The following is a 13,056-nucleotide window of genomic DNA, read 5'->3' on the forward strand; positions in this document are numbered from 1 at the left end:
AGCTATGTCCAGAGGTCCACAGAGAGCAGTTCGAGCAGAAAACTGGAAACTCTCTTTGAAAATATCAATAGGCATACAAAGAAATATGGGAGTAAATAATTAACATTCACATCATTTAATTTCTAGAGGTATTTTAGAAACAAAAGGTAAGACAAAAATACAATTTGCCAATAAATATCTGAGTTTAACTGTTGATAGCAAGCTCAAACATAATTTTTCCCAAAAATAGCTCACGTAACTGTGAACTATGAACATTTTTTAGACTGTAAATTCTAGCAATTCTCTAATAATTTTGTTATTAGAGGCTTGACAGTGCTGCAAAATTATGCAAAAATGTTACCTTTACTGTTTTTGGTTAATAGAAAGATTTTTTTAATATAAATAGACTATTTTTAATTTCCACCACCTAATTCAGCCACTTTGGGGCAGCACAGAGGTTAGCACTACTGTCTCAGTGCCAGGGACCCTGATTCAATTCTGGCCTTGGGTGACTGCCTGTGTGGAATTTGCACATTCCCCCCAGTGGGTTTCTACTGAGTGCACTAGTTTCCTGCCCAAGTCCATAGGTGAATTGGGCTGAAAATGTGTTGCTGGAAAAGCGCAGCAGGTCAGGCAGCATCCAAGGAACAGGAGAATCGACGTTTCGGGCATAAGCCCTTCTTCAGAAATGAAGAAGGGCTTATGCCCGAAACGTCGATTCTCCTGTTCCTTGGATGCTGCCTGACCTGCTGCGCTTTTCCAGCAACACATTTTCAGCTCTGATCTCCAGCATCTGCAGACCTCACTTTCTCCTCATAGGTGAATTGGCCATGCTAAATTGTCCGTAGCGTCCAGGAATGTGAAGGCTAGATGGCAAATGCAGGGTTATGGGGACAGAAGTGGGGGGGGGGGGGGGGGGGGGGGGGGGGTGGAGAAAGCTGGGTGGGATGCTCTTTGGAGGGTTGGTGCAGACTCAGTGGACTGAATGGCCTCTTTCTACACTGTAGGATTCTATGATTCACTGTCAGGAACAATAACCCTAGATACAATATAGGCTGCAGAAAACGTTCTTCTAATCTGTCAAATTAATGTATTTACGTAGCACCTTCAAAATAAAAATGACAGAAATATTTGCCTACATACAGTGCATTTTATGACTACCAGACATTTCAAAATACTTTACAGCGAGTACTTCTTGATACACAGTCACTGTTGTCATGTCTAGAAACACTGAGGCCAATTTATCATTAACAGACCCTTATAAAAAGCAGAACTTTAAAGTTATTACAAGAATTTTAAACAAAAAGCTGAAATTGCTGGAGAATCTCAGATTATTTGGGAATGGTCCAAATTCTGAAGGAGGTTTATTGGATCTGAAATGCTTTTCTCCACAGATGATTCCAGACTTGCTGACGTTCTCCAGCAATTTCAGCTTATGTTTCAGATTTCCACCATCCGCAATTCTTTGTTTAATGAGAATTTTAAAATTGTGCTGTCTCTCAAATAAGAGCAGAGAAGTAATCGATGAATGGGATTAAGTGCAAATTAGAAAATATGCAGGATGACTTCAAATTTGTAGAGGGGCAGAACGTAGGAGATTTTCCAGGAAAAATCAAGTCTTGAAGCAATAAAGGTTTCAGTAGATGAACTGAGACACAGCAGATTGAAACAATGTTAGAAGTGGAAATAAGTGGCCTCAGTCTACAACTTTTCCACCTCATATTAACTACTTTTAAGTAACTTGATATTCAGCTGCCTTAGCAATACGTGGTTTTACTAGCCTAAATCCAGTTGGAATGTCCAAACCCACTTTAAAAATGACTTTTGTATGGAGACATAATTTTCATAATCATCTTAAACTAGGTTTAGACCCCAATTCCATTTGTGAAATGTCATCCACTGCTCAACTTTGGAGATGTAACCTAAATTGGTGGTGCAGTGGGCAGTGAAGAAGATTACCCCAGATTACAACGGGATCTTGATCAGATGGGCCAATGGGCTAAGTGGCAGGTGGAGATTAATTTAGATAAATTTTGGAAAGGCAAATCAGGACAAGACTTATACACTTAATGGAAAGGTCCTGGTGATTGTTGCTGAACAAAGAGACCTTGGAGTGCAGGTTCATAGTTCCTTGAAAGTGGAGTCATAGGGTAGACAGGATAGTGACGGCGGTGTTTGGTATGCTTGCCTTTATCCGTCAGTGCATTGAGTATAGGAATTGGGACATCATGCTGCATCTGTACAGGACATTGGTGAGGCAAATTTTAGAACACTGCATTTAATTCTGGTGCCCCTGCTATAGGAAAGATGTTGTTAAACTTGAAAAGGTTCAGAAGAGGTTTACAAGGGTGTTGCTGGGATCGGAGTGTTTGAGCTTTCGGGAGGCCGAATAGGCTGGGGTTGTTTTCCCTGGAGCTTCGGAGGCTGAGGGGTAAATTAGGGGTTTATAAAATAATGGAATAATGGAATGGGTGAATAGAGAAGATATTTTTCCGTGGGGTCGGGTGAGTCCAAAACTACAGGGTATAGGTTTAAGATGAGAGGGATAAGATTTAAAATGGACTGCAGGGGCAATCTATTCACGCAGAGGTGGAATGAACTGCCAGAGGTGGTTGTGGAGGCTGGTACAATGACAACATTTAAAAGGTAGCTGGATGGATAATGAACAGGAAGGGTTAAGAGGGATATGGGCCAAATTCTGACAAATGGGACTAGATTTATTTAGGTGGCTTGGTTGGCATGAATGAATTGAATGGAAGGGTCTGTTTCTGTGCTGTACCTCTCCATGACTAAGAAATAAGACATGTTTATATTTCTCCCTTTCTCTAATTTTCTCCAGTCTGATCTCTAAACTCCTCCAATTTTATCATGTATTAATCTCTGATTTTAATTGCTCCAGGACTGGTAATCTACTATTTCTACTGCTGAGCCAGGAGGTCTGGGTTCAAGTTCTTCATGATGCAGAAGTGTGCAATAACATTTCTGAACAGGTTCATAAAAACTTTCATCTTGTTTGCTGCCTAGTGGTCAAATTCTGGAATTCCTTCCCTTAACATCTGTGCTTCTTTGCATTCCTGTAACATATTCCTTAAGATCTGCCTCTTTGACTAAGCTTTCATCACCTCTTTCCATGTCTCATTCTATTGCTCAGTGTTGGAAATATTTTTAAATTAATACATGTCCTCATCAATTACTTTCCATTTTTGCTATTGGAAGGTGCTATGCAAGTGCAAAGTATTTAGGGTTCTGACATTAGTAATTTTCTTAAATAAAGTCTGATATAAAAGAAACATTAGGAATTACCCTGAACATATTTAAGGTCATTCAACTACTTTCATTTGCAAAATGAAATGTTACTGGTTTAGAAAATACATAAGCTCAATTTAAAAAATTCTTTCCAGGGGACGGAACTGATGAGAGGGCAAAGGAGATTTATGAGAGAGGAGGAAGGGAAGTTAAGTCAGCTTCCGGCTGATCAATATTGCAACTTGATCTTTGTTTGTGTGTTTATTTCAATGCACATAAGTGTACTGGTGATTTTCCAATAGTAACCTGGAAATGAAGGTACCACCCAGAAACCAAGCATCCTTCACGGAGGGAAAAAGATGTGAATTGAGAGTGTACACCTCCTGGTGGCAATCAAAAATCACTGCGTTTTAATATGATTAACAGAAGCTTTCTATGAACGAGCATTTTAAATAAATCAATTCTAGTTCTCCAATATTGCATAGTGTGAAAATAGACAAGATAAAAGATGAGTACACAAACTTCAAAGATTTCACTAAAGTTTCAGAAAAAAGCAACATTATTCCTTAAAGAATCTACTCATACTATATCAGGGTTATTCTGAATATTAAACACAGTTACTCACATTTCTTTGCAAAGGCTTCCTATTCTTTTATTTTCAGAGCTGAGCTGCTGTTTTGATTGGTTCAAATCTTCTTGGCATTTACTGTTTTGTTCCTTAAGAGCTTCCAGCTGACAAAAGGGAAAAAAAGTCTTCTGTTTTCACTGTCAAAAATGCTTCAGAATCTTATATAGCAGAATAAAAATAAGACACCTGAGTGTACTCTAATTTCAAAGGCATCTTTTGTTTCAATACATTAGCAAAAAGAAAATGGCTATTATAAAATATGAATATATCATGCTGTGCCTCAAGCCCTTCAGAAGGTTTCCTCTTTAAAAAAAACAGAACTGCCCTTATCACCAAGCATTCTGTGAAACATTAAAACCTGCCCATTACACGTCCCATTACTGCTTTCTGATTTACTATCAAAACCACAGTTTTCCAATGTTCCTCCATCTCAGAATCAAATCACAGCTGCTGCCTACATTAGCAAACATTGCAAATCATTCAAATAGAAGAAACCCCCTAAAAAATTCCAAGAAACAGACAAGATTACATCTTAATTGACGTGAAAGCATTCACTGTACAACACAGTACTGATTACCAGAATACACCATTATTGATCACTGGGAAATGTATAAAGAAAACCAAACATCACCTGTTCCTAAAAATCATACCTTCAGCTGCACTGAGAAATAACGAGAATAATTATCCTGTAAAGCTTTGATATCCATTACTGATCTTAAGAAATTTTCTTCTTTGAAAAATTACTCAATGTATGATCCAATTATGCGCGTTAGATAATGAACACGAATGCTCAGTGCCATAATCTGTCATGAGCACCAGTGCTGAGTTGCATAACATAAGAATCTGATGTACAGCCTCCAACCAGCTGTCCTACTACTACAGGCTCCTGAATTTTTAGCTATAGCAGTACCAACAAATCAGCTCTTATGCAGAAGTGACATCATCATCTAAAACTCTATGGTCTCAGTTTCTCATCTTTATTTTGAAACAACAAATTTCTGAAAATATTACAAAAAGAGTTACTTGAGAAATTATCAAATGATATGTCTCACCAAATCTCTTACCCATTGCAAGAAAGGACAACAAACCCAGTCAATCTACCTTGCACAGCATTCTGCACACTAGGTAAGATATCACTGATACCATACACTTCATTGTTAAAACACCAGAAAATCTGATAGTTCTGTCAGTTTTAATCCCATATGAAGCCATGAACTACTGAAACATAAGTAAATTACAGTACTAATCTGTATTCAAGAACAATGCACAATTTAGATCTGAAAATCCCAGCAAGCCAGATTGCATAACATAAGCAAGCAAACATTTGGACAGATTCTAACAAGACATTACATAATTAATAAAACATATTACCATTAAACATGTTAGTTTTCTCTCATTTACACTGTTTTAATCACTACTTAACATTAGTTCATTTTAACCATTATTTTACTTATCACGATTTATTTTCATTATAATTGTAAATGATACACTATTCTAAGAATATCACAGATTATTCCAAAATATATATATATATTGGGTCTTGAAGTTCTCTTTATGAAACCTAGGCAAGAAAAAACATACAGGAAGTAGAATTTACCAGCATGTTCAACTTTCTGTTTCTGGGCTTACGTATAGTAAGACAACTCATTAATTCTCTCAATCGCCTGTAGGTCACATGATAAAACTTGCTTTGTGTGACTTGTAAGTATCACAGATGGGCAATTAGAGAGAAAAACACTCACTTTCACTCCAGGAGAACAGGAGTCAGCATACGAACACCAAGTATTTCAAGCTTTAGTATGTATTCAACTGCTTAATTATGGCGTGTAACAGATTATATTTTAAAGAGGGTTGTTAACTGTTTATAAACAGTTGAAATTTTGACTAATAGTGGCCCAGATTATTAAATGGTAATCATGCTGAACTTTCAACATTCAGAGTCATACGACAAGGAAACAGACCCTTTGGTCTAACCAGTCTGTGCCAAACATAATCCCAAACTAAACTAGTCCCACCTTCCTGCTCCTGGCCCATTTCCCTCCAAACCTTTACTATTCATGTACTTATCCAAATGTCTTTTAAATGTTGTAACTGTGCCCACATCCACCACTTCCACAGGAAGGTCATTCCACACACAAGCCATCTTCTGTTAAAAACAACAAAAATTGGCCCTCATGTCTTTTTTAAATCTCTCTCTTCTCACCATAAAATTGTTCCCCTGGTTTTGAAATCCCTCATCCTAGGGAAAAGATACCTAACATTAACCCTATCTATACCCCTCATAATTTTATAAACTTCTATAAAGTCACCTTGCAACCGGCTACACTCCAATGAAAAAGGTTCCAGCCTTTCTTTATAATTCAAACCTGCCATACCTGGCAACATCCTGGTAAATCTCTTCTAAACTCTCTCCAACTTAATAATATACTCCCTGTAACTTGGTGACCAGAACTGGAAACAGTCTTTCAGAAGACGACTCACTAATGTCCTGTACAACCTGAACATGACTTCCCAACTCCAATACTCAAAAGGACTGAACAATGAAGGCAAGCATGCTAAATGCCTTTTTAACCACCCTGACTATATGATGCAAACTTCAAAGAATTATGTACCTGAACCCCTAAGTCTCGGGTCTACGATATTACCCAATATCCTACCATTAATTATATAAGTCCTATCCCTGCTTGTTGTACCAAAATGCAATATCTTGCATTTATCCAGACTGAACTTGAAATGGTTCCGCATGGCAGGCTAATTCATGAAGTGAGGTCACATGGGATTCAGGGTGAACTTGTCAACCGCATGCATAATTGGCTTTATAGCAGGAGACAAAGTGGCGGTGGGAGTTGTTTCCTGACTGGAGGCGTGTCACTAACAGTCTTCCACACAGCCTTCTTTTGTTTGTGATTTATATAAAATGATTGGAGGAGAATGTAGAAAGTGTGGTGAGTAAGTTTGTGGATGACATCAAAATCGATGGTATAGAAAACCTTCTTCACTGTTTACTAAGATTACAAATTACATTGAAAGTAACATAATTTCTGGAGTCTGCAAGCGTACAGCTAACTGCAAAAGTCCAGAAACTGCTGTCAGGGATTCTACTCACTTCCATATACTTGACTGAAGTATCCCTTATTCCACTTATTTAGAATAACTGAATTGACAAGACGACTTTTCTGCTATTAACCTTGCTGTAAAAACCTTACAAACATTACATTCCCTTGAATAGGGTAATGCATTTTTAAGCAGTATACCAAATTCATAATTATTGCTTTCTGGCCTGACGTAGTGTACATGAATTTGAGTAAAGTATTTGATAAGGTTCCCCACAGTAGGCAATTGCAGAAAACACAGAGGCATGGGATTGAGGGTGATTTAGCGGTTTGGATCAGAAATTGGCTAGCTGAAAGAAGAGGGTGGCGGTTGATGGAAATACTCACCCTGGAGTCCAGTTACTAGTGGTATACCACAAGGATCTGTTTTGGGTCCACTACTTTTTGTCATTTTTATAAATTACCTGGATGAGGGCGTAGATGGATGTGTTAGTAAGTTTGCAGATGACACTAAGGTCGATGGAGTCGTGGACAGTGCCGAAGGATGTTGCAGGTTACAGAGGGACATAGATCAGCTGCAGAGCTGGGCTGAGAAGTGGCAAATGGAGTTTAATGTGGAAAAGTATGAGGTAGTTCACTGTGGAAGGAATAACAGGAATACAGAGTACTGGACAAAATGATAAGATTCTTCGTAGTGTGGATGAGCAGAGATTTCAGTGTCCGTGTGTACAGATCCCAGAAAGTTGCCACCTAGGTTGATAGGGTTGTTAAGGTGTGCGGTGTGTTAGCTTTTATTGGTAGAGGGTTTGAGTTTCAGAGACATGAGGTCATGTTGCAGCTGTAAAAAACTCTGGTGTGGCTGCACTTGGAGTACTGCGTATAGTTCTGATTACTGTATTATAGGAAGGGCATGGAAGCATTGGAAAGGGTGCAGAGGAGATTTACCAGGATGTTGCTTGATATGAAGGGAAGGTTTATGAGGAAAGGTTGAGAGACTTGAGGCTGTTTTCATTAGAGAGGAGGTGGTTAAGAGGTGACTTAACAGAGGCATACAAGATGATCAGAGGATTAGATAGGGTAGAGAATGAGAGCCTTTTTCCTCAGTTGGTGATGGCTAGCAGGCGGGGATGCAGCTTTAAACTGAGGGGTGATAGAGATAGGACAAATGTCAGAAGTAGATTCTTTACTTGGACAGTAGTATGGGCATGGGATGCTCTGCCTACAACATTAATAGACTAGCCAACTTTCATGGCATTGGATAAATATATGGATGATAATCGTTTAGTGTCTGTTAAATGGGCTTCAGATCGGTTTCACAGGTCAGTGCAACATCGAGGGCGAAGGGCCTGTACAGCTCTATATGTTCTATATAGCAAGCATGTCAAAAAGAATGAGATGCCAAGCAAAGGTGAGAAAAAGAAAAAAAAACAAAATCTGCAGCTTATACTCAGCAGACCCTCCTAAAGAAACACTAAGTACAGCAAACAGCTCCATTCCATTTTTAATCTACCTTCATGTATAACTTAACATCAATTGTTTGCAACCCTAAGTCAGTATTTCACTAAAGTTTTGTATACACTGTACTTTTCAGCCTATATGGAACAAACCTTTTGGCCAGTTTTTACCTCATTTTGAAGCTTCTGATTTTTCAGCGTGTATTCTTCTAATTCTATCAACATTTCCGCTTTCTGTTGATCCAGCATATTTTTTTCCTTCATCGCCTTCTCTAATAAGTGTCCAGCCTCTTCAACTTTTTTGGAAGCCTAAACGTACAAGCATATCCTAATTTAAAGTAATTGTTTAAAAATTCACTAAAACATGTTACGTAAAAATTCTAAAATTCATGTAAACCGATCAAGTCTTGCACATAATGGAAGTCTGATTTGAAAAAACAGAAGCTTTGCAAAACATTAAGTATTTACTTTTAGAAACTTTAACCACTTTTTTGTCCTGACATTCCATAAAGTCAGGTGGAATGTCAATCACAATTCTACTAAATGCTCTTTTCAAAATTCTGCAGAAAATATTTGCAACAAATTTAAAAATTCCAATGTGTCAAACCCAGCTTGATGGCAAACATGCAATTAATTTAAGCTGTTAACAAGGAGAAAAGCATAGTTAAAATTCTCAGAACATCAGAAACTGCCAACAGGGACTAGGTATTTGCTTTGAAATGAATTACATAATGATTTACCACATTACTTTGTTGTCACCTCTGATTATTTATTTAGCTTGCATAAATTTAGCTTAAATATATATAAACTGGTATCCCTTCACTCATCACCCACCTTTCAAACAAACGGAACCCACACTAAACTATGCTTTCAATGGGTACTGGCACCCCTAGTGTTTTATCAAGTGACAATTTGTCATGACTTAACTGCACTGGTGAGCATTCACACAGATGTAGCGCAGAAACCACAACCTTTGATCTTGCTCTAATCTGTCTCTCACATGCATCTACTGTCTGATTAGTGAACAGGAGGGGAAACTCTGGATAACAAGTGTTCTGTAACAACTACCATTTAACAACATGTAATTATAAAACACCTCGGATATTGAAAACAATTCCAAGGTGTTTGTTTCACTGAGTAAAGGAATAGCAAATCAGAACTTTGAAGAACAGTAGTTCTTGAAGAGGGAAACATTGAGACATTTCTTTAGCATTATGAAAATGTAGGCTTTCCTTTTGTTTCCCTGATCCAGAGCACATTACTGGCCCCAATCTACAATCAGCAAACTCAAAGACATATCACAATCAAACCTGGGAGTTTTCTGACCTGTGTGGTTGAGCTCATCTTTTGTATTTATTCACAAGATGACAGTGTTGCTGGTGTGGCCAGCATTTACTATCACCCACAGAAAGCAACTTGAGAAGGTTGGTGATAAGATATCAACTTGCTTACAACTGAGTAGCTTGTTAAGCATTTTCATCAATTAAGACTAGAGCACATTACTGCAGCCTGGAGTCACAGACAAATCAAACCAGGCAAAAATGGCAGATGACCTTGACACAGAGACATTAGTCAACTGAACGTGTTTGACTAAAATTTGGTGGTTGCAAGCTTATCATTAGTAATATGAACTTTTTTTAAAAAAAAGTTATTTATATTTCTCAGGGGCTATGGTGGGATTTAAATTCAAGCCTCCAATATACAAAAAACACACGTCTGGATTATGAACCCAACAACATTCATATTGGTTGCATAAGCTCAATAGCTTGACACTCTCACATTTCTGCTTAATTGCATCAAATTGTCCTTGCTTTGGTTGAAATTAGCTGTTGGCAGTTAACACTGATTTCACTGTGGATAATTGAGAAGTTTTAAGATTTAGAAAGAAGTGCATCCTGTGTAAAACAAAATTCTGCGAAGAAAATCAGGACTTTTTGTTAAAAAACAAGAAATCCTATTGTTGAGGATGGTCTGTTAAGGTTGAGAATAGTTATTTTGATAACTTAAACAGGACAAAAATTAACTTAGTTCAGTTAATGAACAGAAAAAAGCTAAATACGTTTCATTTTAATGTATATTCAGACTTAAAGCTTCATTTTATCCACAATCTTGAATAATTTTGTACATATTGCAAATTAATTCAGGAAGAGAGATTCTGGATTTAGAGTGAATATAAATCACCTGTGCAAATTACCCACACCATTTGTGGAGTGAGAAGCCACAAAAGATTCATTTCCCAGAATTAAATGCAAGCTAAAACATTTTACAAGTAATGTTAATGATGATCAAAAAGTACAAAATCAAACCTGTTAGTGCACTCATTAGTAAAGAAAAGTGCTAACTTTGACTTATCTGAATATTTATATTTGGTACCTCAATTTTCTCTGATAAAGTAATATTTTGATGAACCTGAAGATCTTTTAGTTTGGAAGCAAGATTTTCTTCATGTTCCAGCAATATCCCTTTTTCGCATAGCAGCTGTTGCAGTTTCGATACAGCTTCTTTGTGGTCCTGAGCAGAAACAGCAGCCTCTTCACGTACCTTACAGAGGGATTCAGCTAGCTCATCTTTCATTCTAAGAAGCTCTTCTTTTTCTGTATGTAATTTTTGTACCGTAGCCAGTAAATTATCTTTTTCCTCCCGCAGCTTTAACTTTTTCAAGTCAGATACCTCCTGGCTATTGCGGAATTCATCCAGAAGTCTTGAAAAATTGCATTGTGAAGCCTCGATCTCTATTTTTTCTTTTGTTATTATATCAAGTTCTTTCTTCAGCTGTTCAACATCAGACATCAGTCTATTTTTCTCAACTATTAGGTCTTCTTTCTCACAAGCAGACGTCTTTCGTTCAATATCAATGATCTCTTTTGCTTTTACTAGCATGTCTTGTTGTGAAAGTAGTTCAACATTTTTAGCTTGAAGGGCATCTATTTCTGTCTGCAATAGCTGAAAATTATTTTGAAGTTTTGAATGAGCCATAATGAGAGACTCTTTTTCCATTTTTGCTGCATTCCTGTTTTGTATTAGTTGGCTCTCAAATATTCTCATCTGTTCACTCAATTTATTGTATTTTTCCTCTAATTCCACCCTTTGGGCAGTAATATATTCGTTTTCGGAGCGCTGCTCCTGAAGCTCAGCTGCCAGCATCTGCTTCTCCTGAAACAAGCAAAATCTCTCTGAATCCACTGTTTTTTTGCTGTTCTGAACCTCATCCAAAAGTGTCGACAAATTTGATTTTGAGACCTGGAGCTCTCCATTTTCTTTGGTTAATTTGTCAATTTCTTTCTTTAAGGACTCAATGTTACTGAGGAGCTGATCCCATTCTGTGGCTCTGGCTGTATTTTCAGAGATGAGCTGTTGTTGTTCTGATTTAATTTGGGCTATCTCGCCCAACAGAGCTTCATTTTCTGACAATTGCACATGGCTTTTTGTTTCTAAGATTTCCTTCTCTCTTTGTAAAGATTCACAAAGAGTATCAAGATGTTTCTGTTTCAGCCGAAGTGAATCTCTCTCAGTTTTCACTGCATCATTTTCTTCATTGAGCTTTTTCTCAATGTTGGTTGCCTCTTCAAGGGATTTCTGCAGCTTTGCAATCAACTCATTTTTTTCTTTAGCAAGTTCATCCCTTTCCGCTGTCAGTTTTCTTTGAGATGTTGTCAGCACTTCCTTCTCTTGTAGTAGTTGGATACGTTCAGAGTCTGTTACCTCCCTGCTATTCTTAATCTCGTCCAAGAGTTTTGACAGGCTGGAGATTGAGGCCTTGTGCTCTGCACTTTCCTTCATATATTTTTCTACTTCTTCCTTTGAAAGATCACTATAATTCTGTAGTTGGTCCCTTTGATTAATTAAAGTTTGCTTTTCAAGGACAATCTCCTGTAAACTTAAACTGAGATTTCGGTTCTCATTCTCAAGAGTTTCCTTCTCAGATGCAAGTTCATTAAATGCTGATTGGAGCAGATCTTTCTCCTTAGCTAAAAATTCATTCTGAACTTCAAGCTTTGAATATTTTAGTAAATCAGAGTCCTTTTCGATCATCAGGTCATCTCTTTCTTGTGTCAATTTCTCAAGAGCAGTGGCTGTCTCTGTACATGATGTGCGGAGATTTTGTATAACTTTGTCTTTTTCTTTTGAAAACTCTTCTTTTTCTGTAATCGCTATCTTGTAGGCCAAAAACAACTCTTTCTTTTCTTGAAGCAGCTGTGCTCGTTCACAATCTACTACTTTGCTGCTTATCTGAATTTCTGCCAATTGTTTACTTAGGTTAGACTGAGAGCCTTGGAGGGCTTCATTTTCTTTTGTTAACTTATCAAGTAGATCCTGCAGATACTTTGTTTTTATGAGAAACTGTTCCTTTTCAACTTCTAAAGTTTCCTTTTCCACAAGAAATTGTTGCTGTTTACACTCAAAATCCTGCCTCTCTTTTAAAAATGCTTTTTTTTCCAAATGCAATTTCTCGTTCTTTGATTCTAACAATTGTTTGTCTTTCTGCAAGGAAAAATACTGCAACTTCAGTTCTGAAAGTTCAGAGAATAAGGACTCTTTCTCAGATTTCAATGCATCTCCTTGTTGGATCATCTTTTCTTTATCCCCCTTCAAAGCTCTCATATCCTCTGTTATTTGCTCATACTGAGACTTGGCTGATGCTAGCTCGAAGGTTAAAGACTTGAGAATTTAAGTGGGGAGAAAGGAAAATAAAACA

At 37.5% G+C, this 13,056-nt stretch overlaps 1 protein-coding gene across 1 annotated transcript in view; it reads right to left on the reverse strand.

Annotated features, from left to right (window-relative positions):
* clip1a (CAP-GLY domain containing linker protein 1a) overlaps positions 1-13,056 on the reverse strand; it is a 146,006-nt gene that overhangs the window by 44,702 nt on the left and 88,248 nt on the right. The window contains exons 17-19 of the mRNA XM_087999795.1: positions 10,734-13,019; positions 8,532-8,669; positions 3,851-3,957 (exon numbers count right to left, since the gene is read on the reverse strand). Coding sequence (XP_087855921.1) covers positions 3,851-3,957; positions 8,532-8,669; positions 10,734-13,019 — 2,531 coding nt within the window. The remainder of the gene's footprint in view (positions 1-3,850; positions 3,958-8,531; positions 8,670-10,733; positions 13,020-13,056) is intronic.

Source organism: Chiloscyllium plagiosum, unplaced genomic scaffold (genome assembly GCF_037043375.1).
Source record: "Chiloscyllium plagiosum isolate Xiang-an unplaced genomic scaffold, Cpla_swu_hap1 HiC_scaffold_24, whole genome shotgun sequence".
Classification (NCBI taxonomy): domain Eukaryota; kingdom Metazoa; phylum Chordata; class Chondrichthyes; order Orectolobiformes; family Hemiscylliidae; genus Chiloscyllium; species Chiloscyllium plagiosum.